The sequence below is a fragment of the Protopterus annectens genome, chromosome 6.part0 (genome assembly GCF_019279795.1).
Source record: "Protopterus annectens isolate FY-2018-M chromosome 6.part0, PAN1.0, whole genome shotgun sequence".
Classification (NCBI taxonomy): Eukaryota; Metazoa; Chordata; order Ceratodontiformes; family Protopteridae; genus Protopterus; species Protopterus annectens.
Window position 1 is genome coordinate 6,584,373 of NC_056737.1, and position 26,672 is coordinate 6,611,044.

The 26,672-nt window shown below is 42.1% G+C and overlaps 1 protein-coding gene across 1 annotated transcript in view; it reads left to right on the forward strand.

Moving 5' to 3' along the window:
• The window catches only part of SART1 (spliceosome associated factor 1, recruiter of U4/U6.U5 tri-snRNP), a 1,154,259-nt gene that overhangs the window by 989,683 nt on the left and 137,904 nt on the right, over positions 1-26,672 (forward strand). The window contains exon 17 of the mRNA XM_044073787.1: positions 19,512-19,647. Within this exon, the coding sequence (XP_043929722.1) occupies positions 19,512-19,647 (136 nt within the window). The remainder of the gene's footprint in view (positions 1-19,511; positions 19,648-26,672) is intronic.

The window sequence follows — 26,672 nt, forward strand, 5'->3', positions numbered from 1 at the left end:
GCTGAAACAATAGGCCTTAAAGGGGATCAATCTCATTTTTATGAATCTTGGGAATTCCAAAGATAGAAGGGATCCTAGGTTTATCAGTTTTTAAAAAATCAAATGTTTTTTTGTCAAACAACCCTTCAAAAAACATATCTGTTAAACAAATATCAATTTTATTGTAAGCAATATTTATTTCATTAATAGAAACATTTGTGTACCCTTCCTCATTGAATAAAATTTCGTTCATCTTCCCTTCATATAATATGTTATCCATGATAACTATTCCTCCCCCTTTGTCGGGTTTCATTATTCTAATCTTGTGGTTATCCCTCAAGTTTTGTAAAATATTCATTTCTTTATTAGTTAAATTAGGTTGAAACCCAAACTTATTATATCTGTTTCTTAATTCCTTTTCCATGTTTTTTTCTAAATTACTCAGTTGTGGATGTAATGGCGGATTAAATGTAGCTTTTCTTTTAAGTTGTTTATCCATAGTATCCACATCAGGTGTTAGTAATAAATTTAAATTAATCTTTCTAAAAAACAATTTTAAATCTAAAATCGACTGTGTAAGTGCACCCCTTTTATAGGGTATATATTTAAAACCTTTTTCAAGCAGGCTAAAATGTTCTTTTTCAATTGAAATACCACTAAAATTATAAATGCTAAAATTGTTAAAAATATGTTTAACACCATTAACTGTGATGTCATTAACATCTGTGACACCTCTGTGTGGGGGTTGTGGTGGCGTATCCACCCTCTTTAATATTTCCCCCTTCCCCTTCTCCCCCCTCTCCAAGAAAAGTTTCTTTCCTGATAACCAGGTTTATTCATTAGTCTTTCTGATCTTCTGAGGGGGGGGGGGATTCTTCAAAACTACATTCTTCTTCCTGATAATGGTTAACTTCCTCTAAATTTCCCTGTTTATCATTAAACATTTTATTTCCATAAAGGTGTTTTAAATAACCAGGGGCCCGAGGTTTGGGGTATACTGTCCCATTTTTATATTCTTCCGTGTCTCTTTCCAACTTTTTAAATTTCCTTTGAATAGTTTCCCCACACCTTTCATCAATCTCACCCCTAATCTTAAAATATTTGTCCTTCTCTTCCCTTATAGTAAATATCAGGTCTTCCTTAATACATTTATCCAACTCAGTTATTTCTTTTTGTAGGGCATCCTGCACCCTATGATTTTCTTGAATCATGAGCCTTAACCCTTAACATTTATGTAAGTAAACTGACCATAACAGCAGATGTTCTAATAGATCACTGTTCCAGTAGTCATCCCCTCCTTCCATCTTCTTGTTTTGTTTTTGTTATATTGCCAGGGTGTGAGTGTATATACTCTTGTGCATATATAGTTACACTTGTTTTACCTTTGCTTTTTCCTTTCCTAACAATTTTTTCTTTCAGGAATTTTGGAGCCCAGACTGCCTTGTAATGTGGCTGTGCACAAGCTTCTGACAATTAGGGTGTATGGAACATGCCCAGAAGCTTTGAAAGCTGGTGTTTTTATTATGGGCAGGATACAATTCAAATAGCTTTGGCAGTGATCTATTAGAAAATTTTCTGCTATGTTGAGTTTACTTTTGCATCTGTATTTTACTGTGGAACTAAAAGATGCTTCACCCCATAGTCCATTCTTCAAACGTCACATAAAATATGTAAGATTTGTGGAAAGGGGATACCATTTCCTATTTACCTCTTTGACCTCTGTTTTTGTTACTGCATGAAGGGTATTCATGAAATGTCTCAGTGGTATCACACTACAGATCCAAGATTGTCTAGATTTACCGTGATGACAGTCGGTTTAAGAGATGAGGATGCCCTGCAATATGCTTTGCAGTATACAACTGAACTTACGAACATCTTATTTGAACCTTTTGCCCTCCTGGATGCACCAGTATTCAGGGAATTCTTGCCTGTGGGGAAAAATGTCTATTCTGGCAGATCTCTCTTCAAAACCATGATAGCAAAGTAAGGTGTGTTGCAGTGGACTAACAGATTGTTTATTTACTTGATCACATGCATCCTGCCATACTGTTGCTGTTTTTCACTAAGCTACATATGAAGAAACTGCAGTGGTACCTGAGAAAACTTATGTTCATCAACTCCAGCCCTTAGAGAGTATAATAATTTTTTTACCCTGTATCACAAGAGAGTTATTATGATGGATCACTAAATCAGTATCATCAAGTAAATCCTCAGACAAACCATCTCAAATCAGATCTTCACCATAGATGCCCCAGATCAGGTCTGGAGACCACAAACCTTGGGGCTGAGGAAACAGGGTACTTGGGAAAAAGGGTGTATGCTACTTATAAACTTGAAGAAAATGCTTGCAGTTCATAAGCTCTGGTAGTATTCAAAACACTTTGGAGACCTGGAACCCTGAAGGTGTTTACAGACAACACCGCGGTCATGGTACATCAGCAAATAAGAGCACTGCCACTCTTACCACTAATGGATTTGGAAATTCAGTCTCCTACTGACAGCTCCCAGTAAACCATCAAAGGCCATTTCTGTTGCAGACCAGTTGAGCAGGACATCTCCAAATCCAAACAGGTTGATGCTCCACAAGAAAGTTTGCCACCAGTGAATAGATGGGGTGTTCCAGAAAGAGGCTTCATTGCTCCTCCTTTGCAATAAACAACAAAACAAATTCTGCTCCAGCGAGTACTACCTTCCACTAGAGAGAGAGATTGCTGGTTTAACAGTCTCTTTTTGGGGATCTCAACACTGAATATGTTTATAAAGTGGTCCTGTGTTCACACTCACCAAACACTGCAAACAAGACTGTCTTCAGGAAAGTTGCTGGGCCTCTCAACTCCCGTCACATGTGGAAAATACTGTCCTGTCCAATGAATTAGTAGGTAAACGTAGTGGGTTTTATATCTTATCACAGTTGTGTGAATTCTTAATGGTAACAGTAAATGGCCGATGCTGTATGTTCATCGTGTTTCACTGTTGCAGTCATGACTGTAGGGTTCTCCCCTGCCGGCAGGCAGTCCTCGGTCGGCCAGAATCCCAAAGTCTGGGTCCGGCGTCGGCTGTTCAGCCATGCTTCCTGACGTCAGAGCATCAGGAGTACAAAGCTGACAGCCGACGCCATGTTCTCCAGTCTTTCTTGGTGTGCAGTGATAGCAGTTCGCAAGTGCCGGTCGGCTGACTCCTGACAATCTTTTATAAACATACTTCAGTCCTAAGACTTTCTTCTCCTACTCAAAGCTAAGTACCCCATTGGGGAAACTTTTCTCTTGCTCCAGTCCGATGTCAGAAAAAGTTAATTGTATTTCATGTGGGAAGCAAATACCTCATAAGGATTTTCATTCGTACTGTATTCCTTGCTTAGGCCCTGACCACAACGTAGCTAGTTGTCGGTTTTGTGCTAGATTCAATCAACGTACGATTAAACGGAGGTATGATTTTGCATTTCATTACTTCAGTAGGCATTTTAATTATAAAATGTCGTCGGATACGGTTCCGGCTACCGGAGTTCACAAACGACGCAAGGATAAAGACAGGCCTCTGAGGTCCAAATCAGACGATATTGTACAAGCAGAGCCAGCTTCAGGTTCAGCCGTCGTCAGTGAGGCGCTTTTGCAGCTCCTGTCGTCGGCCATTTCGGAACCGATGGCCGAAACAGACTCCCACGAGGAGACAACTAGGCCTTTGAATATTTCTGTTGCAGGACATTCGGACAATGCTCCTTTGGATGGGTCCGGAGCCGCTGTGCAGGTACCGGCTTCCGAAGGGGTTTTCAGGCCTACTCAGCTTCTAATAAAGGCAAAGGCAAAGACTCCTTCCAAATCAAAGACTGCAGCCCAGGCCTCTTCTGATCCGACACCCAAGTCTCAGAAACAGTTACTTAAGATGGCGGAGGACTTACTTACTATGATTAGGGGTTCACATCCCCCTCCAGATAAAAGGCCAAGGCAGGAAGTTTATTATGACTCCTCTGATCAGGCTTCTGTTTCTTCAGTTTCTTCTTCTGACCAGGAATATTCTTTCCCTCCTTATGAGGATTCTGATGCAAGGAATCCATTCCTTCAGCTTCTCCCCCTGAGGATTTCTCTTTTGGGGAAACTTTGCATGAAATGAGGGAACATTTTCACTGGGAAGGACAGGAGTACTCGGAATCTAAGAAAAGACTAAGGGATTTTCTTCTTCTTCCCCAACATAGACCCCTGGCTGTTCCCCCTATTTTGGATATTGTGGATGATGCTTTTTCGGAGGCTAACTTAACTCCTGACTCTTTTCCTCCAGCTCCTGTTAAGCCAGACAGATATTACAGGGTTCCTGATTCCCACCAGTTTTTATACAAGAATCCTACTGCTGAACCTGAAACCATTTCTCAGGGTCCTAAGGGGGTTAAGGCCGCTTCTGCTAAAAACCCCATTCCCACTGAGAAGGATTCCAGATCTTTGGAAAGATGGGGCAAAAAAGTGTGCACTTCTGCTACTTTATCTATTAGGGCTTTACACTGTCAGTTTCATATGCTGAAATACCAGCAATTTCGCCTGTCTGTTTTAAAACAAAAGCTTACTTCCATTCCCGCCTGTGCAAATGATAAGGAATTACATGACTTAATGCATGCCACTGAACAAGTTGGGAAGCATGGTTTACACTGTGGATTTGATGCCTTGGAGGCTTCTTGTAGGGCTGTTGCCTATGGCACAGTCATTAGAAGGCATGCATGGTTAAAGGAACAAAATTTGCCAGATCAAGTAAAAGCTAAATTATTGGATGCTCCTGTTCAGCATAATGTTTTGTTTGGATCTAAAGCTGAAGAGGTGATAAAGAAGATGGAGGACAAGGCAAAATCCATGCAAACAGGTAAGGATTTCTTACAAGTACAGCCACCCAGATTTAGTAGGAATTGGCCTAAAGAAATTGGTCCTTTCCCAATTCCCACCTTTAACATTCCTATAAGAAAAGTGCAGTCCGGGTCTGAACTGTCTGCAAACAGCTACAGTTAACTTTGAACCTAACACCACTCTTAAGTATTCAACTCCGGTACCACCTTTAACATTCCTATAAGAAAAGTGCAGTCCGGTCTGAACTGTCTGCAAACAGCTACAGTTAACTTTGAACCTAACACCACTCTTAAGTATTCAACTCCGGTACCACCTTTAACATTCCTATAAGAAAAGTGCAGTCCGGGTCTGAACTGTCTGCAAACAGCTACAGTTAACTTTGAACCTAACACCACTCTTAAGTATTCAACTCCGGTACCACCTTTAACATTCCTATAAGAAAAGTGCAGTCCGGGTCTGAACTGTCTGCAAACAGCTACAGTTAACTTTGAGTATGTGTCTAACTGTTTGAGCCAATCTTCATATTCCCCTGGAGAGCACTGTGCTTTGGCTGTAAGCAGCCCCCCCACCCACCCACCCACTCACCACCACACACACACATCTTCCACTTTCTCTTATTCCCTTCTGTTAGCAAATAGTATCAATAACTGATCAATACTGTGTGTTTGTTTATTTAAACTATACCACAATAGCCTACTGATACAAGGTTATCCTGGTTTTCCACCTGAGAAATTAAGACAAGACTTACAGTTTCAGAGCAGTCCTTGGTCAATTGTGATTGTTCTTAACACATACTTGTCTTGCTTTGGCTCATTAGCAGCAGTACAAAGAACTGCCTGCTCACACCCTTGTTCTCCCCTCCCCTTCCCTGTTTATTACCTTAAGACAATCCCAGAGTTAATAAATATTACCTGTGGCAGGCACCATTTGTAAAACTACAATCCACTGTGCTACAGGCCCCATGAAGGCTCAGTGTCTCTCCAGTAAGTGTTTTACAACTGTAAATGCCTATTTATGTTGAATTGTATTAGACATTTTACAACTGTATATGTTTATGTTGAATTTCAAGCCTGTACTCCAATCTGCTTACTTACACTGTCAGACTATTTACCCCACTCATAGGACCAAAAACTGGGACTGGGTTAGCCCCGCTCCGCTTCGCCCTCGCTACACTCTGGCTCGCTTCCCTCCCCTCCCTGCCCCCTTATTCCACCCGCCCCCACTGTGTCTACATTTATAGCCACTAGGCCACACCCTTACTTCCTCTCCAACCTACACAACTTCCTCTCCAATTTCCTCCCCCCCACCACTTTACTGTTTAACCACTACTATTCCTCTGAAGCACATTGACCCCACCCATTGATGACATATAACATGTCTGTAAATAATTATAAACTCCTTCCTCTTATCTTACCACTCTTAATTCTGCCATACTTTCTTACTAGCTATGAAAATCTCACATTTGTAGGTTTCTCTTATCCAAAATGCCAAACCAAGACCCCCCCTACCTCCACTGACTGCAGAACTTGCCCACTACTACACTACCCCAAAAATTATAAATTCCAACCACTTGCTTCTAAAACCACTCCAATCAACACCAAAATCCAAATATGAACTAAAACTACTATTCAAAGTTATTAGACTACTAGCTGCACCTAAGAAAAACATAACCAAAGATGGGGACATCCATCCTAATCCAGGCCCAACCTTAACTCAAAATCCTACCAGCCCACCACTCTCCCACCGACTGGTCAACTCCCTCCTAATATGCCACTTAAGCATTAGAAGCCTAAACAATAAGATACATAGCCTGCATGCTGTACTAGCCACATACCTCCCCAACATAATGTGTCTATCTGAAACATGGCTCCAGCCATCAACCAAAGACAATGAGATCCTGCCTCCTGGTTACAATATACTTAGGGCAGATAGAGTAAAGAAAAGAGGAGGTGGAATAGCCGTCTTATATAATAGCACACTTAACATCATAACTAACCCTATACAACCACCCCAGGTCTCTAACGCTGAAATACTAGCTCTAAAAATTCTACTAAATAATCATAAGGGCATTAACCTAATTGTCACCTATATTCCCCTTGGGAACAATGTAGAAACACTAGAGGTCATTCTACATTGGATAGCCAACAACTACCCTCAAGAAACCATTGTCCTGGGCGATGTTAATATTGACTGGAACCAATGCACAGCACAGTCCAACCCCATCCATGTTAACCTACATGGATTCCCTCAGATAATATCATCTACCACACGTACAGGTAACAGCAACCAAAAAGAGAGTATACTAGACTGATACTCACCAACAGTCATCCCCAGAACTATATGTCTGGAACTCTCCCTGATGATCTTAGTGATCACCTGCTCACATACATCATGAAAGACAAAATTAATTGTACAAGCTTACCTATTTATAGGTCTATCAGATCCAAGAAAAACTTTGACCCAACTAAATTTCAACTTGAACTCAAATCATGTAACTGGACAAAACTAAAGTTCCTTCCCCTTGATGAGGCAGTGTCATCATTTAACAATTCATTCCTTACTATACTTGACTCGCATGCCCCTAAACGCTCACAAGAATTAAAACTCAACTAGCACCATGGCTAACAACAGACACCAAAACCAAAATAACAACTAGAGACAAAGCGTGGGATAAATGGCGCACTACCAAACTACCACTAGATCGTATCAAATTCCAACAACTTAGAAATGAGACTAAAAAAGCCATCATACTAGATAAGAAAAATTACTTCTACAATCTGCAACATAAACATCAGAATAACCCTCAAAAGTACTGGGCAGGCATAAATAAACTTCTCCAACCAGGCAAATCCACTACTCTGACCCCAGGAACATTATCTGGCAAGAGCCAAGAAGATATAGCCAATTCATTCAATACTTTCTTCACAGAAACCATCCAGTCATTAGCTAACCAACTTTCTCCTCCCCACACTTCTATAAACACTATACCCGACTCACCACTCTCTTTTAACTTCCAGCCAGTGTCCACATCCTTTATCAGATCCCTTTTGAAAAAACTGAAGCCAACCACCCTTTCAGCCGATCTTCTGCCGGCTGAATACCTGCAAATTGCTGCTGATGTCATAGCCTACCCTATCTCAATCCTAATTAACAGAACCATAACCGAGGCCTCAATCCCCTCAATTTGGAAAATATCCTATGTTATTCCACTCCACAAAGGAGGTTCATCCACAGAACTATCCAACTATAGACCTATAGCCATACTATCACCACTTGCCAAAATTATGGAAAAGTGCATGCACAACCAACTAATGCTCTATCTAACCCAAAATAAACTACTCACAGACTCTCAACATGGATTCAGACCCCATCATAGTACAACCACTGCCCTCCTCTCTTTTACTGAAAACATTAATCTTAACTGGAATAATAAAAAAAAATATCCTCCGCTCTCTTCCTGGACCTATCGAAAGCCTTCGATATGGTAAACCATCAGTTACTTCTATATACTTTAAAAACCCTGTATCTAGATACTCCAGCCCTTGACTGGTTTCAAGCTTACCTCACTAGGAGACAACAAGCAGTAATGTGGCAAAACAAGCTCTCCTGCCTACTACCAAATACCATAGGAGTTCCTCAAGGTTCCATATTAGGACCTCTCCTCTTTTCAGTCTTCATAAACGACATCCAAACAGTCATCCCTGAAGCCACCTGCATTCAATATGCAGATGACTCGACTATAATATGTTCCAATGCCTCTCTTGCAAATCTACTAACTACCACCCAACATAGCTTCATCAAAGTCGAAAACTGGCTTGCCAACTATCTCCTGATCTTAAATCCAAACAAAACCAAGACTCCACGCGGCTTACTGTTATGTCCAGTCACGCGCTCAGTCGCTGGCGTCCAGAGATTAGCAGTTTGCGGCGAATACGCGATGCTGTCAGGTGCAGGTCGTCAATGCCGCTGCGGCATTAGACAGATCAGGTTCGAAGCGGGTTCGGGGGCGAACCTTTGTTGGGAACCAGAGTTTTCTGGGGTTCCAGGCGTTTGCAAATCTTTTAGTGTTTTTTTTTCCAAAAAGAAAGTCAGAGAGATAAATGTTCTTGTTGTGTACAACTGCTTTGGGAACAGATACCCGTTTGTGTATACCAAAAATTTTTGTGGATGTTTAACTGTGGTTTTATGATACCGAATAGTGTGTAAGTGCCAGACTGTAGGTACATACCTTGTTTAGGGCAGGAGCACGGCGTTGTTGGTTGCCCGCTGTAAAATGGTTACGGATAAGCGTTGATTTAGGAGGAGGTTAGGTGTGAGGGGACAGCGCAAGCCTAGGTTGATGAGTGGGCAGAATGCGGTTGTCCGGAGTCTCCAGCGCTCAAGTGGAGCCAGAGGTTTTGTTTAGGGAGCAAAGGCGGAGTCCCAGGCAGAACTTTAGGAGGCACAAGGACAACTGTGTCAGGGAGGGGGTTGCCAAGGTAGGCATGGGCCTTTCAGCAGAGCCAGATCTGTCCGGAAGGTGAGGTAGTTAGGAGTAGTTTCCAGTGCCAGGGGCTTCTTTGAGAGCTCTTTCTGAGGTTCCCAAGGATGGGCTTCTCCCCTTCCTTTTGGCCTCTGGTTAGAGCCTAAAGAGGCCCTAAAGGATTTGAGTGGGGACCATGACAGTGTTTCTTTCTTTTCCTAGATTTGAACTCATATCAGAGGCCCAGAGTTTGATAGTTTTGAACAGTGTTCAGAGGCTTCAGGGTCAGACGGAGGCTTTGGGCAGTATCCTTGCACTTCTTCCTCTGTGTTGGATTTTGTTTTCCTACCTTCTTGTTCTCCATCTGGGCATTTTCTGAGACTCTCAGTTCAGATTCCACTCCTATTGGATTTTTCATTGAAATGATTCTGATTCAGGACCCCTGCAGGGAATTGAGTACATTACTCCATTTTTGGCCCCTAGTGAACCCCCCCTTAGCTATTCCCCCTCCTCAGGATTTTGTGGTATCTCCTTGCTCCTGCTTCCTCTGATAGGTATCTATTGTGGCCTCCTAGGCCCTGTAAGATCTTGTATGTCCTAGATTTGTTTAGAGTCTTTGGAAGTGGAAGCCTGAAAACCCAGAAAAGCTTGAAGGTGTTAAAGGAGCAAAGCTTCTGTGGCAAAAGGCATGTTGTTAAACCCAGTGGGGCAAAAAATTTGTGGGAAAGCACTGTAAGCCGTATGTAAATCCACAATTAAGCATTGATGGGTTGAATTCTAAGGTGGAAATTTAAAGGGTAAAGATCTTCCTAAGATTTCATGTCAGTTGAATTGGCTGTGAGTGTCGGAAATGCTTGATTTACAAAATGAATCTAAAGTGGTTAAGGTGTCTGAACAAGTGGGTTTTTAGTTTGCTGGTTGCCAGGGTTGGAGGGTGTGTCTTCTGGAAGCTGTCGCAGTCTTTGGTTTGGTTTTTGGATGCTTTTTTGAAGCTCCATCATGGCTTGAGGTTTTTCGGTTCTTCGATTTGTTGTTTGTGTTGATTGGATGTTGTGAATGCTGCATTAGGGATTTTTTGCAAAATGAAATGGAGGACACAGTTTGATGTATTTTGAGGAAGCCAGCTTGTTTAAGCCTGAAATTAAGAGGCTAAGGCCGCAAAGGTCAAAACCTATAAACTGCAGTCTTCAAAGATTATCTTAGGTCCCTAAGACAGGGTGTAGGGTGCAAGGGCAAGAGTGGTTAGGCCTTTCAGCCTGAGTCTAGGGGGCACAGACTTCTGGTGAGGGCAGGGGTCAGTCAGTTCAGTTGGCAGACCCAATGACCTTTTTCAGGGCTGCTCTGGTTCTCAGTCTGGCAGCTTTAGGTAGAGGAAGACAACTTTCAAAGGGTTTTAATTGGTAATTGGGAGGGGGCAGCAAATACATGTTCTGGATCATTTCTTGGGTCAATCCATACAATTTCCCTCAAGAAAAATCAAAAAGGCACCCAAGGCGTTTCCTCTCCAGCTTTCAGAAGCAAGTTTCAAGTTTCTGCCCCATACCAGACCAATTACTCCAGCTAGGCCCTTCAGGGTTCCCAGGCAGGCCTAGGATTTGGCGTCCCGCCTTTTCCGCCCACTCCCAGAAAGAGAACACGTGGAGACCAATTTTTCTCGCCTGTTCCCCTGGTTTTCCATCTGGACCTCTGGAGACGCAAGATGGGATTTATACAATCTCTTTTACCTCTGGACATTAACAGCTTTTAGATCCTGTAGCTAGACTCGAGGGAAGGTACTCTTGGGTAAAGATATCTGCACTTTTGCAGGAGCTATTCATTATCTAGAGTCATCTACATTGCCCAGTTGCTCTTGAAGCCTTTGGCTCAGTTCTCTGTTAGTTCTGGCTCCAGTGATAGCCCACCCAATTGATTTCTACTTCAGGCTTATTCAATTCTTGACCCACTGCCTGATTCTGGCTCAAGAAAAGGGAGACTTTCCTTAGCATCCTTGTACAAAAGGGAAGAAATTCTACAGCATCTGGAACATGTTATTGAAGTGTGAGCAAGTATAGCAGTGTCTAGGGCCCTAAATAAGGTGTGTCTTACAATAAAGTCCAGTCATACAGCTTCCAGAATAGAGTTTGAACCCGGACAAACTCAGACATCATTTTTCTTATCAGTCAACGCAAGACACACAAACAGACTATATCTATCAAGTGGTTCTCCCATTACCTACTCTGGTGCTCGTCCAAATCCCAAACTGCATAAGGAAACTGCATTCATATCTCTCAAAAGTATATCAACAGACTTGGACCAGGCACTGCATATATCATCAAATAATCATTCTCTCAATATGATGCCTCTTGTGGTAATTTTCATTCAATGTCTGTCATTGGTACTGTAGTGATTGAGCTCTCTGTCACCTTTTGTGGTGACCTAACAAGGATCTGCCTAATTGACCACAGATCTTAAAGAATGAGCGATCTCTGAACAAAACGACAGGGAGCTCAGAGGACCCTGCCAGACACATGAAAAGGAATATCAACGTCAGACTCATCTTTAATACAGGCTTTGCATTTACATATTTCAAGGGTTGAGATTGCAGCTACAGGACAACACAGACTGCAGTGGTGTCAGGTACAACTTCCAAACAAGCAGTTGAACACACATATATCTATTCAATAGGGGATTTACATCTTATTTCTAGGGAGCTTGCAACCAAGTTTTATGGGAGACAGGCATCAGGCCAAGGAGACTGCCAGAACTGGTTTTACTCTTGAGCACAGAATCCTTAGCAGATGAACTGAGAACAAATGCAGGATTCACACGAGTGATGTCATGATCTTCAGCACTGGGTGAATTGGATGTCTTTCATAGATGTTGGCAGTCTGCCACTCCACCACCAGTTCACCAATTGACGCCACAAAGGGAATCTGGACACTAATTGCTGGAGTTGGAAAAACTTCCATTCAGCCTTTTTTTCTGTCTTGCTTCTTCCAAAACCCTCTATCCCTTTCAAAACCTAACAGGGCTAAGGACAAGACTGGCCAAGCCAGATTTTTGATGGCTCCAGATTGGCCCACTACTACTGGCTCTGGTTAGGAAGCCCACTGGTTACTTGCTACTTGGAGCCTGCTTGCCTCTGATTCCTCATCTTCATCTGCAGCAGGATGGTCATCTGCTCTCTCAAGCAAGCTTCCTCTTTCATCTTGTGTTGAAATTCATCAGGTCTCCTCCTCAACAAGTTGTTGAAACACACATGGAAGCTAGAAGACCAATGTGATTATGAGTGTACCTAGAAAAAAATGGAAAAGATACAAATATGGAAATGGAGAAGAAAGAGATTTTTTTTTTTTCTTAAATTTGGTTTGGCTTTTCTTTCTGGACCTTATTTGAGTTATTGGACAAAGGTTCAACTTCTCTTCCTTTAAGAACCATGCTACAGCAATTTCAGCTCACTATGCTACATTGTGACAAGCTCCTAGCACTTTTTTGTTGAAGCAGTTTTTCTTTCAAGATGGTCAGTTTGTCAGCAGGCAAAAAGAATGCTCCAGCTCCTCATCTCACTCCTATCTCTGCTTGGGATCTCAATTTTGTGTTGGAAAAACTTTACTGCGGGTACTTTTTTGCTTTGAAATACTTGCTGACTTGTCATATGCTTGTTGAAATCAACTTAACTGAGACTGGTTAATGGCTGCAAGAAGGTGTTGGCCAGATAGAGCTTTTTGATTTTCATAGCCATTTTAGAGCCATTATCATTTAGGGTAGGATAGGTTACTAATGTGTTTGGTATGCCTAAGGTGGTTTCTAGTCATTGACTTTTTTGCAGACTTTCAATGCAGACCCTTAACTTAAGAGCACGCACAGCAAGGGACAAAGGCACATTACACGTGCTTTGCGTTGAGGCAGCAGGACTAAGGAGGGCAGTCAGTTACAGTTTCTTTTTCAGAGCAGTTCTTGTTTGTTTCTTTTGCTTTGAGTTAGCAGGGCAAGCCTCTAGGGATTTTGGCTTTTGCATATTTTTTTTTGTATTTCATTGCTGGCACAGGAGATTCCAGCTGGGATTAGGCCTCATTCCACTAGGCCTCTGCTACTATTTCTAAGGGGGGCAACTAGGACAGGGGGGTGCTAGCTAAGCTTAGCTTGGGATGCAGCATACTTTCTACTTTCTTCCTTACTTTCTCCTCTAAGCATTATCACCTTCTGGCTGGTTTTGGCTGTTTTGCAAGGCACAGCATGTTGTCAGCTCCTGCTTTTATGATTCCCTTACTCCTCTAACCTCTCCCTTACCCTCATGAGTAAGTTGTAGATAAGCAGCAATGGGGAACACAGGGATAAGTTTTACATAACCTACCATAAATGTAGATGTTCGATTGCAGTCCGATGCAGTCCCCTTGCTCCTCTCCCTCCCCCTGTCCCTCCTTTGTGGTTGTGGAGGGTTTTTTTTTTTATATTTTGTATTTCTATATCTTATTGTGCATATATTTTATATTTTTTTGTTTTTTGGGGTGTCTTTTTGGGTCTTCTGACATCTGGGACAAAGAAAGAGCAAAGACTGCTGATACTGCCGATCTGGCGCGACCCGTACGACATCGGACTGCACGCACCATCTTGTCGCCGACGCCAGCCTCTACTATGGTATTCGGGCCGATGATGGACTACCCCAATAGTAAGGACTGCAGCAATGGGATCCTCGAACATCTACATTTATGGTAGGTACAAAACTGTACTTTACTTCTCTTCTACCCAACCAATAGATCTCCGACTGAAAACTTCACTATAAAATCCAATAATGGGACCATCATCTCCCCAGACACCTATACAAAGCTATTAGGAGTAAACATTGACAATAAACTCAGATTTGATATACATATCAACCAAGCCATTAAGTCAGTCAACAAGAAACTTGGGACCCTATATAGAATTAAAGCCTTCCTTACCCCGAATGCCAGGGCAGCCACAGCCCGCTCACACCTTCTCTCTACCCTACTATATGCCTCTCCTGTCCTCACTCACCTTAACAAATCTGATCTGGCCAAGCTCTCATCCTGCTATAATCACATTGCCAGGTTCGTTACAGGCCTACCCTACAGAACACACCACTGTACTAACCTGAAAAGCTTGGATGGATAGAATTCCCACACCTTCTTCACCAGTCCCAACTCATAGAGGCCTTCAAAATCCTTAAACAACCTGAGAATACCCCAGCACTAAAAAACTTAATGACTCCCTACTCCAATCTAAGCTGCCTTCTCAGCAAAAGACTCCTTGTCCAAACAACTAAATCTCTCAACCTAGGTGGTGACGCTGCCATTTGCCAACACCACTGGTAAAATATGGAACTCTCTCCCAAATAACATCACGCTTGCAGCTTCTCTAAGTCAATTCAAAAATAGTCTAAAACTCCACTTCAGGTCACACTGGCTATGTCCTTGCTCAAACCCAGACTAGCTCTGTGCCATTAACTAAAACATAAACAACTAGCTAAGATGATAAGTACTTTGTATACTGTGATAAAGAAATATGTGTCCTGTCTAACTCTATGTCATTATACTGCCTACCGTCCTTGCTAATATGTTATTAATGTTACATTTGTAGTAATCTCAGAAATAGTAATGGCAGTCTTGTACTTGTATGTAAATAGCCTATGTTTTTGTTAAGTTCTTTCAGCTCATTTACTGTACCTAATTATCAGTGTAACTCTGTTGGAGCTTTTCTCCCCGGGCCTCCGCTGAAAAAGGACATGTATCCAGTCGGACCATCCCGGTTAACAAATGTAAAATAAAATAAATAAATAAATAAAATAAATAAATTCAGACAGGCCTCAGAGGGGTAGATACAGACGCTCCCGAGGAAGGCCTCAAACACAAGCCTCTTATAGACCAAGACAGTGGACTGCTTCCACCCCTAGAGGAGGAGAGGAGAGGTCGCAAGCTCATAGAAAACAGACTCAATGACTCCCTCTGTTGGGCTGCAGGAGCTTCTTGCCTGGAAGCCCCTCTCAGAGGAAAACTTTCTCTTTTTCACCTAAATTGGACTCATATAACCCAGGACAAGTGGGTTCTGGATGTGGTTTCAAGAGGTTACAAATTCCATTTTCATACCCTATCAAGACCAAGCGGATGGCCAGATCTTCCAAAACATCAATGGTTAGAGGCCTTAAACCAGGTGGAAGCTCTCTTGGCTATGAAAGCCATAGAACTAGTTCCACTTTCAGAGATGGGACAAGGTTTTTACTCAAGGCTCTTTCTAGTCCCCAGGAAGCAAAATTCATGGAGACCCATTCTGGATCAGTCAGTCTTGAACACTTTTCTCGAGATAACAAAATTCAAGATGCTTACTCTACAGCAGCTACTTCCAATGCTGACCAAAAATGCATGGATGGTAACTTTGGATTTAAAGGAGGCATATTTACACATTCCCATCAGGCAGGAATGCAGAAAATACCTCAGGTTCAAGGCCGGATCGAGGCACTATCAATTCTCTGCACTGCCCTTTGGATTGTCTACTGCACCCAGGGTCTTCACCAAATGCCTGGCTCCAGTAGTAGCTTATTGCAGACTCAAGGGAATTCAAATTTACCCTTATCTGGACGACTGTCTTATTCAGGCAGACAGCAAGGATGTCTTACTCCAGCATCTAGAGTTTGTTCAGAATCTTCTCAAGTTCCTGGGATTCACTGTAAACATAAAAAAGTCAAATTTGACACCCTCACAACAGATAATTTTTCTGGGCGCTGCTCTAAACACAACAACCCAGATGGCATTTCTGACATACGAAAAACAATTACAGCTGGCTTCAACTTTCAAAACCTTGGCAACATTAACTCCGCTATCTGCAAGGAGATTCCTGAAGGCTTTGGGTTACATGGCCTCATGCATCCTTCTCGTACCATATGCAAGAGTACATATGAGGAAAATACAGTGGTACCTAAAAAGTGTATGGTCTCAGCATTGCCACAGTTTAGACATACAGATCTCCGTCCTGCCTTGCCTTCAAAAGGAATTCCTTTGGTGGTCCAAGGCATGTACTCTAAACAAAGGAAAACCCTTCTGTCTGCCTCCTGCCACTCTGATACTAACCACGGACCCCTCAGATTATGCATGGGGAGCCCATTTTCAGGGCAGCTGTCTGCAGGGCCTTTGGACAAAGGATCAGAAGCACCTGCATATCAATTTAAAGGAAATGTTAGCTGTTCAGAAAGCTCTATTGGCCTTCAGGAATCTTCTACAACCAGGACAACTACTGATACGGACAGACAACACCACAGTTATGTGGTACATAAAGAAGCAAGGGGGATCTCATTCCTATCCCCTTTGCAGACTAGCCATGAATCTTTGGAACACAGCTCTAGCTTGCAATCTGAACCTTCAAGCTCAGTTTCTACCAGGGAAGCAAAACTTCCTGGCAGACAGTCTGAGCAGAAACCTATCGGACCCACACGAATGGATGCTGGACACCGAAATATTCAAGATGATTACAGCAGTCTGGGGATGTCCTCACATAGACCTCTTTGCAGCCCACCTCAATCATCAACTACAGATTTTTTGCACCAAGACATTCCACGAACTAGCTTGGAAAGTGGATGCACTGTCATTCAGTTGGAGAAACCTCTCGGGGTATGCCTTTCCACCTCTTCCTCTTCTTCCACGGGTATTATTAAAGATCAAACAGGACAAGCCCAAGATGATAATCTTGCTGGCCCCAAATTGGCCTCGACAGTTTTTGTACCCAACTCTGAAAAAACTTTTCCTGGAGCCCCCTTGGGTTTTACCACAGATTCCGAACCTTCTGTCCCAACACCAGGGTCAGGTTCTGCACTCCCATGTCAAAACTCTCAGCCTGGCGGCCTGGTTAATCCAGGGTCTTTGATTCATTCTCTCCTACCCAAGCAGGTTATGGATGTCATTTTAAAAGCCAGACATCCTAGCACTAGAAACTCTTATGCAGGAAAATGGAAAATATTTTGTTCCTGGATGCAGGCTCAGGATTCTGATCCTCTTATTCCTAACATTCCTCTGATTTTACTTTACCTGACAGACCTCTTACATAAGGGTCTCTCTTTCTCTTCCATAAAGATACATGCCTCTGCTATTTCTGCTCATTATAATACAGACCCTCCAATCTTTTCCCACCAGCTCATGAGATAGTTTCTCAGAGGAGCAAAGAACTTAAGGCTCCCTAGATCTCCTCCCATTCCTGCTTGGGATCTCAACTATGTTTTGGAAAAACTCACCTTACCTCCCTTTGAGCCTGCTGCCACATCTGACATCAAGTTTTTATCTTGGAAGACAGCTATCCTGTTAGCTCTGACCTCTGCCAGGAGAGTTTCAGAGTTACTAGCTCTCATGGCTGTGGAACCTTATATTATTTTTCATCAAGACAGGGTGTCTTTAAGGACTAATCCTACTTTCATGCCTAAGGTGATTTCCAAAGTGGCTTTAAATCAAACTATTCACTTGCCAACTTTTTTCCCCACTCCTCAAAATAAGGGGGAAAGGATCTTGCATTTCTTGGATGTACACAGACAACTACGTTTTTACCTGGACAGAACCAAGGACATCAGGAAATCAGAGCAATTGTTTGTTTCTTATGCTTCAAGTTCCCAAGATAAAGCTATTTCAAAACAGACCATTTCCAAATGGATTGCTCATGGAATCAGATTTTGTTATTCACACCATGGAAAGCAAATCCCAGGGACTATAAGGACTCACTCTACCAGAGCTGCTGCCACTTCAGCTGCCTTCCTCAGAGGAGTTCCTACCAAGGACATTTTGGAAGCTGCAACTTGGAGTTCAGTGCATACTTTTTCTAAGCACTACAATCTACCTCTTTACTCTAAGTCTAGGGCAGGCTTTGCTTCTGCAGTCTTGCGGGGCCTTTTAGCTGCCCCCTCTACTTTATGACCACCTCCCTTTTATTCTGCTTTGGGATTCAACCCTACAGTCATGAGTGCAACAGTGAAACACGATGAACATAGTACAGTTGTGTACGCTTACCATAAATGTAGATGTTCGAGTGTCTTCACTGTTGCAGTCTGGGTTTCCCTCCCTCCTGTCCCATCTTATTTTTTCTTTTGTGCGGTCCCTTTTTTTCACCCTTCTTCTGAGGTGTATTTGCAAAGGGTATGGGATCTTACTCATTTTGGAACTCCTGACATCTGGGGCAAGAAAAACTGGAGAACATGGCATCAGCTTTCAACTTTGTACTCCTGACGCTCTGACGTCAGGGAGCATGGCTGAACAGCCGACGCCAGACCCAGACTTCGGGATTCTGGCCGACCGAGGACTGCCTGCCGGCAGGGGAGAACCCTACAGTCATGACTGCAACAGTGAAGACACTCGAACATCTACATTTATGGTAAGTGTACACAACTGTACTTTCTGTCTTCCTGATAAGATCCTTCTCTCCCCCCTTCTTATTTAAATTAGATTGGTTCCTTATGTTAGTATTTCCTGATTACAACATGTTTGGTAAGACGGACCTTCAGCCTGTTAGACTATTGCACTCAGGAACATGACATAGTGCACTATTTGTCTGTTAAGTTTGACAGTGTAGTTCTATCCAGCTGTACTTTGCATTTGTGGTGTTGTGTAATGAGTTTAATAGGCTGGGGTTTTGTACGTGTAGGAATATGTTCGTTTCTGAAAAAGATGCATTCTCTGTGTACCGCTGTAAGATGAAATTGGTGGCAGATTGACCTTCATAGAGTGTTCTTATTATAGATGAGGGATGGGGTTCTAATGCAACATCTTTAATGCCTATAGTGCTATTAATTATTTCTGGGGATGAGTCTCTTAGAACTGCATTAATATTTTCTAAGGCTCTAATAGTCACTCAGCAGGCAGTAACTGACAGCTCAGATCACTGATCATGCTGCATCTCATCTTTTTTGAAATTCTGACTGAGCCCACTTTAAGGGGCCAGTACTCAAAAAAAAAAAATCCATTGAGAAATAAGTATATATAATTATTTTTTAATACCTTGCGTAACTGTGTTTTTAAAACTGCATTTATTGTATTTATTAAAAAATGTTTTGATGGTGACACCCAAATTCTTGAAATACACATACACAAATAAGTAAAGTGACTTTTCCTGACCAATAATAAATGCATTTACTTCTTCCATTGAAATTACTGAACATAAACTGATCGCCGTTTGGTATACATGAATGCCAGGCATATTTTAGAATGACAACATGTGCGTTAGCCCACCATTGAGTTTGCTTGCGAATTTATAAGATTTTTGATATTTCTTTGTTATTGTAGGGCAATAGATGATAAGTACAGCCGGAGAGAAGAGTACAGGGGATTTACCCAGGAGTTCAAAGAAAAGGACAACTACAAACCAGATGTGAAGATTTCATATGTGGATGACTCAGGAAGAGTGCTCACGCCAAAGGAGGTAATATAGCTTTGTGGCTTCCTTCACACTAGCTAACTATAGCTATTGTAAGGTTGTTTTTTTATTTTCTTTTTTGCTGTATTTTTTGCTGTTGTGTGTTGATCATCAGCCCCTTTCTGTCAAATTGCCGATTCATTCCCCATTGCCAGGGCAAAGGTTGACTGTGAAGGGCTGTCATTCAGTCTGCCACTAGTGTAGTTCAAGATTTTGATACTTTAAACTGTAGCTTCCACGTGTGCTTGGCAGAGTGTTGCAGAAAGGATTTGCAGTGGTCTAATTGTCTCCTCACTTCCGCAAGGGTCATTTCCCTCCTGACAGCCCTTGTCACTTTCCCAGAAGCACAAGCAGTGATTTCCCTTGCTCTCCTTCACGGAAATCACACCATCCATTGAGCCCTTGAGTGTGTACTACAACTCCCATCCTATGAGAGAAGTGAGTAGGCCATGTCCCTTCACTCTACCTGCTCACTGCCTGGCTCCATTGTCTTTTTTTTTTTCCACTAAACATCTTTATTAAATTATCACGTATGATGTAGGCAATCTTACATTTATATAAATGAAAAACAAACAACATTGACTCCATTTTAGTTGCAAACATTATACATCACAGACACCATTGAAACAACTGTAGTTGCAAACATTATACGTCATTTATAATCTGGCCAGTCATTGTCAGTTAAGCATTATATGGCTCATTCAAATCCTACCTCTTAAACCTTATTCCTTCTCTGCATATATTGTTCCCACAGTTCTCATTTTTCCAGTGTAGTTTGCTCCGTCCCTTTTCTAAAGATCCCGATTCCAGTTGTTTTATCTCTGTTTCTGTATTCACTACTTCTATTAAAGTTGGTGTAGACTTTGATTTCCATTTTCTAGTAATTGCTTTTTTGGCAGCCATTAGACTCAGTCACCCTTTACTACATGTAGGCAATTCTGATTCTGTATCATAGCTCAAAAAAATAATCTCCCCAGATAATCCAATCTGCTCATCCAGCATCTCCAACACAGTGGTCCACAGGGAATCCCTAAAGTCTGCCAGCTCATTACACTCCCAAAATATATGATCTGATGTCAGTCTTCACGTAATCCTTGACTCTGGGACTCCATTCCTCTCGGAACTGAATTCGCTGTTATTCCAGCTTGCACCTTCCAAAACTCTCGAGCTAAGCTGTACCCATAATGCTTCTCCCCAAATCACCCCAGATCTCGTTTGTCACTTCATGGTGCCAGGTGCATTCTTTCTGAGCTGTCAAGTGAAAGCTAATATTCAAGTAAACTGTAAGTTACACTCTTCTAATTTTTTCTTCTATTATCTCTTATATCTGTACTACCCGCTCTTCCCTTTGATACTTTAGCTAGTGTGTGCGTGTCTTCCTTTTCTGCCATTAGGTAGTTTTTTCTCAAGTACCATCGTTGGTACTTTTGTACCCTATACCTTCAGGTGTTCTTGAATACCATAGCGGGTATTTCACCCTGCTTACTTAGTTTACAAAAAAAAAACAAAAAAAAGCCTTTTCTCCTCTCACTTGCTAGTATGACTGTTTATATGAGTGTGTGTGTGTATTGTGGCCCTTGTCTTTTGTAATGGCCGAAAAAACCTCCAAAGGCACTTCTGGGTTCAAGAGGTGTCAAAAATTTTACAGGAAGATGCCAAGCTCAGATGGACATGCTCTTTGTGTATATTGTCTTGGTGTAGTCCAGCTACAAGAGGACTGCTGTCACATCATTAGCCACAAGACTTTGAATATAAAAATAAACTAGTTTTGAAAGGCTTACTTAAGTCCGAACTTTGACAAGACCTTATCTAGTTCAAAAACTGAAGCTAGTTCTTAGTCTTCCTCATCTAAACCTAAGAAAAGAAGTCAGTCGGTTCCGACACCTTCATCAGAACTGCCATCTAAAATGGCCAAGTCTCCCTTGGTGCCGACAGCTTCTTCGGAACCAGTGGGCCAAACTGTTCAGTCTTCGGTGCTTCTTTCTGCACTGACTTCTTTGGCGCCAATATCTTCAGTGCTGATGCCAACTAAAGATACTACTTCGGTTCCAACCAAGCATCCAGAACCCAAGGATCATTCACTCTTATATATACCACGTGCCAAATATTCTCCCTGAGTGGATCCTTATGTGGACCACCTCCCAGTCCATTTTGGAGACCTGTCCACCAAAATCTCCATCAACTTCCTCAGTTCGATCCACCATGATTTTGCTTATGTTGCTAAGATCAATGTTTTTTTCCTGGTGTTTTTATTTTAAAATGATTATAATTGGTAGAAAACAATAACTTTCATATCTTTTTGCAACCCCCAAACAGTCCTCCAGGTGGCTTCCCTACTTTCATTCTTTCAGTCTGTTCATTACTCTTAATGCATGAGCCATACTCAATCCCTGTCTGGACAGGGTGAGAGCTCTATTTGACCATTCATTCTTTAACTGTGGCAGGAACTCAGGGACTCAATTTGTTCCTCTCAGAAGTTGAACTTCATTGTAAGCTAGCATACCATCCTGCCAGTCATGCAGATTCCCCTCATAAGCTTAACCCTAGTGGTTTATGTGTTTGCTTCTACAATATGGGAGGTTCCATACATGCTTCTGTTTTGTGTTTTCCTCCTTGACTTGCATGCAGCATGTACCCACAGTGAACCAGTAGCTGCTTATGATGTTCTCCAGAACCCCTGTAGGGGCAAGCAGTTCAACACGTTAAACTGACTCTCTTCCCCTGTGATTGGAGAGCCAGCATCAGCCACTTGCTCTCATCTTCCCAGCCCTGGTCCTTTCCAGTGCCAAACTGCTTAAAGTTGAACTCAGATTATCTGGGTGTAAGTTGGGGCTTTATTCTTGTATGCAATAGGTGTGGGAGTAGCATTATTTTTTAAACTTCTTTACTACTGCTGTTCAACAATTGCACACCACTATGTGGAGTCCTGGAACATTGCAGCCCTCTGATACAACAGTTGACCTATTTTACAATATTTATACATCATGAATAGGATCATTCTGTTCAGTTTCATATGCATTATACAATAACTTCGTAACATATTCCGTCTTGATACTGGTAGGCTGTATTTTGTCCTCTTAACTGCATGCCTGTACATTTCTTGGGCATCAATGTCAACACTTCTTCAGTACTTAGAGCATATTTAATTTCTCAAGGGTAAAAGTTGGATATGTGTCACTCTTCCCCACCTTTGAAATGTTTAAATTTCATTTATCAGCTCACTTCCTCAAAGCACCCATGAAGTTCCCTCTTTATGCCCATCAATCTTTGTACCATAGTTTACCATCTATCATAGTATGGTTCTTCATCTTCTGCTAGTAGGACTTTCATCACAAACTACTATTACCTTGACACTATTAACAGCTTTTCTATGCTGCATCTACTCCCCAGTCCCATAATCCCATGCACTCTCCTAACTCTGCAGATCTTGTTATCCCTCACTGTACTCAATCACCCTACAGGTTGGTGCTTCCTACAGCTTAAGGCAGCAAATTTGGTACCATTTCTTGGATTTCTTCATTCCTAGTTGTTGCTTATCAATCCCTTTGAATGTTTTGGAACTTTCATTGATCCACTAAGGTCTTTCCTTTAATCTTGTCTTTTGGTGGCTTTCTTTTCTCCCACTGCTTGTTGGTGCCATTTTGGTTGCTTCATAGTGCTTGTGTGTGCATGCATGCACATGCTCCCTTTAGTGATTTTGTTAGTAGTAATAACTGTGCACTTTTTGTTTAACCAGACCTTTGATTCTAAACATGGCAAAGGCTGATTATTTTCCCCACAGGACCACCCCTCAATTTGTTTTGTTTGTGTAAGTGTTTCCTTCCTTGAGGAACTCCATTATGTTTGTTCAAATTTTGATAGTTTCTCTGAAGAATTGGAAGGTTTTAAGAGACCTTATTGCCTAAAACCAGGACTGAGAATGACCATAAGAAGGCTAAAATACAAACAGCCTCTGAATAGCCCCCCCCCACACACACACACACACACGCACTCCAAGGTTCTTTGCAGGAAGAAATGGGAATTCTTGGAGGAGGTTTTTTTCTAAACTGTTAGTGCAGGTGGTTCAAGTCTGTCTGCCTTCAGGACCAAGATCTGGCACATAATGTAGGGAGAGTACTTCATGTCTAGCTGAAGCTGATCTGACTGTGTTCTGCCTCCGTTGATAACCTCCCTTACCAAGTCTGTTTATTCTCACAGGTCAGTTGTAGATTATGCTAAGTTACCTAAGGTCTTGCCTCAAACCCAGTTGGATATGGAGTTTCCTCCCCTTTGCCTGTAGTTATTGATCAGACTGGGACAGTAGGCACTTCAGATCTGCTTCTGATTTCTCAGTAGCACCATTCTGGTGTGGATCACTTTGAGAATGCCCAGCATCATCCATGCTCTATCGACAACTTCACTGCCAGTCTTTGAATCAGTGTCTTTGCAATTGGTGCTTTTGGCACCCAGCAGCTGCTTGCTTGAGGATTAAGGGCTCTGGTCCCTCGGCGCTGATTCATTCAGTATTAAGGTGAGAGTTCTTAGTGCAAAAAAAATTTAAATGAGAAGACCGATGTTCAAGATTCACTCTTCTGGATTTTCATGTTTTTTTTTGTAATGCTGCATTCTGAAATTTCAATAGACAGCCACCTGTACCGTATCTATAATGCTTGATCTTGCCCTCAGGCTAACACGCAGTGCAGCCAGTGATGCAGCATTTGCAACAGGTACTGGAGTTCTTGTAGGCCATTAAGTCTAGTTTCATGCAAAGAGTTTCCTTAAAATATTAAGTATCCTTCCTTAATGCCCTTTCAATGACTTTAACATTTTCAGCCTGAAGTAAAGACCAAGTGGAGGACAGGAAGAGGGAAGGCAAGACTCTCAGCACTTTTGGCGACATTTATTGCTCTGCATCACCACTGTTATAGAATGCAAAGGAGCCTGCATTATAAATGGTGTCACTCTGGCCAGTAGCAATATGATAACTAACTCCGCAAGAACCAGTGCCACCAAGGTTGTAATGCTTTCCAGGGCAAATTTCAGTCCAGCGGCAGAGGTGGACAAAACAGCCAGTGATTCCACAGACCCCTACTCTTGTTTAGGTGACAAAAGAGTTCTCTTTGAAGACATGCCTAACTGCTCCACTCAAGTGGCAGCTGTGGGTTGCTTTTATCTCCACTGGTGAGCATGGTCAGACTTCACATGAACAGTTGATGCTCCACAGTTGGACATCATTTCCTGAGGATACACAATGCCCTTTCTTACCCCTTCCCTGCCACTGTCTCATTCTCTTCCAGATGTGCCAGCCCACCAGAAGATGGTGGTAAAATTAGAATTTCTGCTGTCAAAAATTGCTATCCAGGCGGTCCTACCAGACCAATGAGGAGTCCAGCTTTTACTTCAGATTCATTTGTGTGCCAACAGAGACCCAAGAGATCAAGCCTGTTCCAGATCTAAGTGGCCCAAATCACTTTGTCTCCAAGCAGAAGTTTCAGATAGTCACTTTGATGTCAGTTCTCCCTTGACTGTTCAGTGGGCTTGGATGTGCTGTTTGGATCACCATGATTCATGTACACACAGAGATAGCTAACCACTTGGGAAGGTTTTGTCATCTTTAGGTGGGAGTCGGTCGCTTTCAGTTTGAAGCCCTACTTTGAAGAGTGTCCGTAGGTCCAGTAGTAGTATTTTTGAAATAAATGGCAGCTATAGCAATGCACCAGAAGCTTTAGGGAGTAAAAAGATTTCCCTTCTTGTAAAACTGGCTCCCAACTGCCCCAACCGTAGAGGACCTAACCACAGCAAATGTTTCCTTACTTCTCTTCCTGCAATCCCAAATCTTTGATGGAGCCTTCATAATGCCTGAAGTTCATAGGACGCATGCTGGATACCAGATCTTGAATGGTCTGTCTTTAGCAAGAAAGAGAATCCCACCAATTCTTTGAATGGTTTCAGACGTTATCCAACCGTTTCAAGTAGTGGCATTCATGTGCCTCATAGTGCTGGAGCTAATGGCTGCTACAGAGTTTCTGTCTGAGGTAAAGAGAGGGTCCACATTGTAGAGCATCTGCTATGCGAGTAAAAATGTCTGTTGTAGCTAAAATAGATTCTTGCATTAGTTATCCATATTTTGTATTATTCCCGTGCAATGTTCCTCATTTTTTTTAAACTTTCCAAAATTATGCTCTAGTTTTGTTGAGAGATTTGTATTTGTTGGATGTAATTATCAATTTCTGCATTTCTTGGTAAAATATATGAAGATAAGGTGAAGGTAGCACTTTATTTTCAAAGCTAATGCCAAAGAATACAGTTGACAGTTTTGATACTTTCTTCTAGCACTATATGTATCCTTTGTAATAAAAATGCAAGATGACTGGATTTGATTATTCTGCTGCAAAATATTTAAAGCATATCAGTGTTTGTTTATTTATTTTTCTATTTAATGTGCTCTTTGCCCCCTGCTGTTTGTCAGTCATTAGCCATGTCCCCAGCCAGATGGCCCATTTGCTTCCCAAGAATGAGTCAATGGCTGACTGGTAGAGACCTTCATTCAGACAGCCATCAGGAATGTTTTAAGGTTTTCTGCTTTGGTTCCCTGGCCTTAAAGCTTGCAGCTAGCAAAGCACAGGAGTAGGGTATGAAATGGGCTGCTGGCAGAGGGTGTCCCTTCACTTCCACAGTGGGTATTTCCTCTAAGCAACCCTGCCTTGGTCCCTGCAGTTAGCATTTCCCAGTATGCCCCCAAAATGTGCATAATCCCACCATCTCCCAAGGAGGGTAAGTGGGCCCAGCCCTCCCAACCCCCATTTGCCTGGCTTCTCCATTATTGTAGCTTATTAATGGCCCTTGGTCACCCGCACCCATTTGGGACTAGAGCATTATGGTGCCAGACTTGGATAGGTAATTTATTAACCAGGTTAGTGGAATAATCTCAGTAATGACCAGAATCAAAGACTAAAAGGAAGGTGATACAATAAATCGTCTTTAATAAATATTTTATAACAGCTGGACAAATATGCAGACACATTGTAGCAGAAGTGTGTACACATGTAGCA